The sequence below is a fragment of the Buceros rhinoceros genome, unplaced genomic scaffold (genome assembly GCF_000710305.1).
Source record: "Buceros rhinoceros silvestris isolate BGI_N320 unplaced genomic scaffold, ASM71030v1 scaffold16417, whole genome shotgun sequence".
NCBI lineage: Eukaryota > Metazoa > Chordata > Aves > Bucerotiformes > Bucerotidae > Buceros > Buceros rhinoceros.
In genome coordinates, this window is record NW_010424113.1 from 4,936 (window position 1) to 11,001 (window position 6,066).

Consider the following 6,066-nt stretch of genomic DNA (forward strand, 5'->3'; position numbering starts at 1 on the left):
AAAGAGTCTTACTTAAACATCTTCAAGCTGTTCTTCCGGATTTCCTAACTCTGGAAAGTCAAGCGTTCCAGTGCGGACTCAAAAATGTACCCTTACAAATGGAGTCATCTAACTGGTCTGAAGAAGCACGTAGACATTTTGAATACTTCATTTCTGCTTCTAGAGGACCACTGACTTGCATCGTTTATGCTGTTGTTGTTGTAAGCCCCAACTGTTTATGCAATATTGTTGACTTACAGACTCCATCTGTTAGTGCAGAGGAATTCCTCCGAGAACGTGGCCTTATCCAGTCTGAGGATATTGGTCTGAGAAACCTTGCATCTTTGGGTTCTCTGTACAGTTTTTGCTACTCATCTTTTAATATAAAAATTGGAAGTGAGGAGGAGGTTTATATAACTAACATTCATAGTCCTTCAAATTTCTACTGTCAGCTTAATCGAAACACTGAAACAATAGAGGCATTGATGAAAAAGGTTAGCGCCCTGAGTAAAATGTCAAATAATGCAAAATACGATACCAGCAGTACACGATTATGTATAGCCAGATATTTTGAAGATGGTCTCTTTTACAGAGCTTTGGCTTTTCCTGTGGAGTCAACACCCTATGTACGTGTAGACTTTGTGGATTTTGGAAATAGGAGTATGGTAGAGAAAGACCAGTTGATACCTATTCCAGACTCTGCCACCGAACTATTATTCACCCCCATGCAAGCTATTAAATGCTGTCTGTCAGATCTTAGGAAGACAAAAATTTCAGTAGGAGTTGCTAGATGGTTTGAGGAAGCTTTCCATGGTAAACTGTTGAAGGCTGTAATTGTATCCAGACAATCAAATGGTCAGATTGTTGTGGAGTTGTATGATGGACAGCTCAAAGTAAGTCAGAAAATTGAAGAGAAAATACTGGCACTGAAAAATTCTGCTGAACAGTTTGGTGGAAGTAATAAAGGAGTGATAGATCACATGGAAGATGACGAAGAAATTAATAAAGTAACCGTTAAAAATCCTGAACTGAAATGCCATGTATATGATAAGTATTATCAGACAGATACTGGGCAGAATTTTGAAGATGAAGAGCAAAATGCATGTAGCATACCAAAGCTGTCTAGTGGGTCCTCAAAACTGCTGGCTTCCCAGGACAGTGAAGAACCAGGTTTTGGAAATACTGTCAATGCTATACTGGAGCACAGAGAGGAACCTCTGGTTGAAGAGCCTGCTTCTCACTCACCCTGTCATCCTGCTTTAAATGCAAGGGAAATAACTGTAGATGCTCTCTCTGAATCTCACAATGAAAGATTAAATTCTACAGGTCAGCAGGAAAGGAGTAATGGGAAGATACCTACATTAATCAGTCTTCCTCAACGTGATATTCAGGTGAATTCTAAAGTAGCAGGGTATATTTCTCATGTAAATAGTCCATCAAGTTTCTATATTCAGCTTGCGGAGGATGAAAAGTTAATTATACAACTAGCAGAAGAATTAAATGAAAGCATGGTGAATATACGTGATGAAAATGGCTTAAATGAGCTCGTGGTAGGGGATGTCGTTGTTGCAGAGTATGACACCGATGGTTTTTACTATCGAGCAGTTATTAAAACTCTGAAATCAGGAAATGCCTTTGAGGTAGAGTTCATTGACTATGGTAATACAGCAGTTGTAAGTTCTTCAAAAATCTGCAGGGCTCAGAGGAAGTTCTTAGCTTTACCGAGACTCAGTGTTCATTGTTGCCTTAGGAGATTAAAAAGTGTTCCTGATAAAGCGTGGGCTAGTAAAATTACTTCCTATTTTGAAAGCAAAGTAAACAAGGCAGTTGCTTGCAAGTTCTTACAGCAACGTGGAGAGCAATGGGAAGTAGATATAATTTGTGATGGAAAGTCTATGTCTGATGACCTTCTGAGAAAAAAAAACAGGACAAGGCAGCGAAACATACCAAAGCCTAATCGGAAATACTTCCCACGACAAAAGTTTAAAAGTGGTGATCTTCAAGATAGAAATTCTAGGAATGGTTTACGACATCAGAGTCAAACTAAGGTGATTGGGATGAAAAATACTTCCAAACCACCGTTAAACATCCCTCCTCAAGATTTAAATTACGGAGAGGTACAACTAGCAAAAGTAACTAGTATTTCAGAGAGTGGAGAGTTTCATGTACTCTTACATAGAAATGTGCAAATATTACGTCAGTTAAAGGTAACGCTTGTCGAAGAAGTACAAAGAAGTGATTTTCTTAGAGTGGATGACATTGAAGAAGGATTGGAATGCCTGGTAGAATCTAGAAGGAACTTGGAGTGGTGTCGATCAAAAGTGATGAAGAAATTTGTCAGGGAGAAATTAATGCTAGTTTTTTTCATGGATTATGGCAACTGGGAAGTGGTGTCCTTAAATAAGGCAAAGATGCTCAGTGATGAGATGAAAAGTATTTCTAAACAAGCTGTGTTTTGTAAATGGGTTTGGTTTAAAAACCTAACAGGAATTCAGTTTGTCCATGCCGTAAATATATTCCTGCTTCATGAAATAAGGATATTGTTTTTGAGATATTTGGAATCCTCTCATGTCTGGGAAGTAGATATTTTAATAGGCAATTTACTACTTCAGGATTATTTGAACCAGCACTTAAGTCATTGTCAAGCTGTTGTTGGACCGGAAGAATCCAGTAATACAGACTGTAAGGAGTTTGATAGATCATTCAAGAGAAATTCAATCCCATGGACACTGCTGGACAGTGACAAAAGGTATTTTGGGTTTGCAACTGCTGTTACTGATCCTTCAAACTTCTGCATCCAGTTTGAATTCTTATTTGAATACATGGTAAGCTTGTCTTTGCTGCTTTCTGATCTTCCTGATGACTTGCCGCCTTTGCCAAAAGAACTTGTGGCTCCTGGTGCTAGGTGCTTGATCAGGTTTGGACCGACAGCAGAGTGGCACAGGGCAGAAATTAGTAAAGTAACAAGTCAGTCTGTTGTTCTTACACTTACTGATTTTGGCTTTCTGAACAGCATCCCTTACTCTGATATCCATAAACTTAAAATTATTCCAGAAAGTGTGTCTATCTTACCGTGCTTAGTATCCTCTTGCTCTTTACATAATCTCGTTCCTGCCAAGGGGCGCTGCTGGGATCATGAAGCTAAACTTCTGTTTCGTGAACTTCTCAGTCAGCCGTGTTTGAGAGTTTGTTTTAAGCACTATGGCTCTGAACTGAAATTAGAGGTGGATGTTCTGTATGAGGAGAAAGATGTATCTCATATCTTAATTGCTGCTGGCCATGCAGTCTACTCTAAAAGCAGGTGCTGCCCCATTCCAGTTGACAGGATTACATGATAAAAATCAGAATTGCAGCTTATGTGTCCAAATTTCAGTTACTGTGCTTCTCTTTTTTGAACCAGATTAGAATTATGATGAAAATCCTTTGCTGACAGAAAGACGTGAAACAAAAAAAAGTGTACGTGTATACATACATATATATTTCTTTATTTGCAGTGACATCTGTTTTACAGTGGTGGTGTCTCCTTGTTTTGGATGCTCTTAAAAAAAAAAGATGCCAAGCATATTCTTCTCTTTGTATAGCATTTAAAAGTTCCTGTGTGAGTATCTCTCTCCTTTTAGGAAGAAGTTTACTAAGTCAAAAATTTGCATCCCCATTTACAGGAGAGACACTCCTTAAGTTCTTTTCAGTTAGCTCTTGGTGTAAAGACGGCATTGACCTGTCTCAAGGTTCTCTCTGCTGAGTGTGTTTGTTCTGCTGATCTCGTTTCTCCATCCTCCCCCTCCATCTGTCAAAATGGAGAGAAAGTTTTCTCTATGCACTTGGTCTGTGTCTTGGAAGAAGCGTTCAGAGCCTTGGGAAATTTCTGAAATGAAACATGCTAGTATGTTCTGTACATCTTAGAACTTTCTTCAGTAACTGGTCTGAAAGTACGAGAATTTGCCAGATGTTTCTCTGTTTTTTCTTTTAAATTTTCCTCTCCTCCTTCCTCAGTTGTTTGGACAAAGATAAAGCATGAAGAGACCTGAGGTGTGAGGGGGTTTCTTTGTGTGCCCTGTAGTTGTTTGAATTTAAATGAAAAAATCAATACAACCTTCATGATAGACAGTACATCTAATGCGTCTCTGTATACAAATAAGGTCGAAGAACACACATCACCTCTACCCTCCCTGGATAGTGTGATGTATTTAATTCCTGTGAAAACCTGAAAGCTTTATGTGGAAAACAGAATTTAGTGTTTTTACAGGAGAGGACATGTCCAGGAAACTCAAATAAGTAAGAGGTAAGAGAATGCCAGCTGCTCATTACAAAGTTCACTCTGCTGGTGTATTGCTCAAAAAGCATACAAATATTTTCCACATACATGGGAAACATGCCCATTAATAACACATCAAAAATGTGCTAAGATAAAATTTCTTAAGTAAATGTTAGCTAAAGTATTAGAGTTATGTTAATGTATTGATTAAATAGAGGGATTTTTTTGGTAACCATTTGTAATTGCTTACTGTATTCTTTATAGTTTTATATTATATTATTGCAGAATTTGACATTTTTTCTAGTTAAAATGATAAGCTTACCTGGCGTGTTTTTTGTCAATAGGTGACATACTGCTTGCTCTTATGATAAAACACAGTGGTTGTATTGTGCAACATTACTCACGTTGAGTGATAACTGGGTTAATTTCATTGTAGTGCCAAGTAGTACTTAGTTTTCATGGAGGGACATTGACACTTAAATAACTGTGACTTGAAATTCTGGCTGTCATTCAGCTGGAACAGCAGGTGCTGGGATGTCTTTTTAAAGATCATCATTTTAAAGATACTCTAAATGCCACTTCTGTTGGTAGTGTTAATACAGAATTTTAAGTTAGATTTTTTTTTCTGCTAATGTAAAGTATTTTGTGCTTTAACTTGTATGTGATTGTAGAACTATGCTTACCTAATGTTACCAAAATGGGGCCTAGAAATGACAGACGATTGAGGAGAGAATAAAGAGCTGTGATTTTATGTTCTGCAAGTTGCAAATGTTAGATCTATGTACAAGAATTGTTTTATTTTTAACTCATCATATAACAAGTCTAGCCCACGATAGTAATTCTTTTTCTGAAGGCCTGATACCTAGAGTACTCAAGGTAAAAACTAATCATTTGAAGTATTTCCAGGATTATGCTGCATCTGTGAATAAAGTTGTCACTGTTCATACAGAGTTTCAGAAGTGCATTGCAAGGTTGTGTTATGATTGTTGGATTATGTTGCTGGGATATCTGGCTATGGATTTTATTCCCAATCTTCTTTGGTGTGTACTTCCTCTGTTCCCCAACTTCAGCTCTAACAGCATTTTTCTTGCAAGTAGGAGAGGTTATACTTGTAATCTAGTTCAAAGAAATTGCCATTTATCTAGGATTTGGAATTTTAGGTGTGCCTTCCTATTTCTGAGCAAAACTACTAGTTCAGCATGGTAAAACTTAATTGGAAACTACTATTTGTCATTTGGTTGCATTTTCTAAGTGTATTTCTCAATTTGTTTATACTGTGGCATTCACTACTTTGATTTAATTTTATAATCCATGGAAGTGATAGACAGCTGGTTGGAATTTGTTTGGAATTAGAAATCTTCCCCAATATAGTGATGTTTTTTGTGTTCTGACTTTTTTTCATGAATATTAAAATAGTCATCTTCTATGTGTAACTTGCCTTGCCTAAGTCATTCTGAATATTTTGAAGCTGTCTGTGACTTTTGTGATTGGTTAATGCGTTGGAAAAAATCTGAAGCTACATCAGTATGTTCTTTGTGGGATGGTACCAAGGAACAATCTTGCCCTTTATGCCAGCGGCTGTGGAGTGGTCTGTACCTGTCCTGCACTGAATCATGGTTCACTTCTGAATGCTGTATGAATGGCACTGGCTTTCTGCTGGTACAGCTTTCTAGGTGAGGTGCCTGCCACGCTCAGCCCTCACTGCTTTGTGCTGGTCAGATGTGCTCGCACGCTCTGTGAAGGCAGGCAGGTAGGCACAGTGTTACAATACTGTTGTGTAACACTTCTTTAGGTTTGCATGCAGGTACTTTGAGAAACACTTTTCATTATTT

The 6,066-nt window shown here is 37.9% G+C and overlaps 1 protein-coding gene across 1 annotated transcript in view; it reads left to right on the plus strand.

Moving 5' to 3' along the window:
- LOC104497424 (tudor domain-containing protein 15-like) overlaps nucleotides 1-3,314 on the plus strand; it is a 5,823-nt gene extending 2,509 nt beyond the window's left edge. Inside the window, exon 2 of the mRNA XM_010140674.1 lies at nucleotides 5-3,314. Coding sequence (XP_010138976.1) covers nucleotides 5-3,314 — 3,310 coding nt within the window. The remainder of the gene's footprint in view (nucleotides 1-4) is intronic.
- Nucleotides 3,315-6,066: the final 2,752 nt, after the last annotated feature.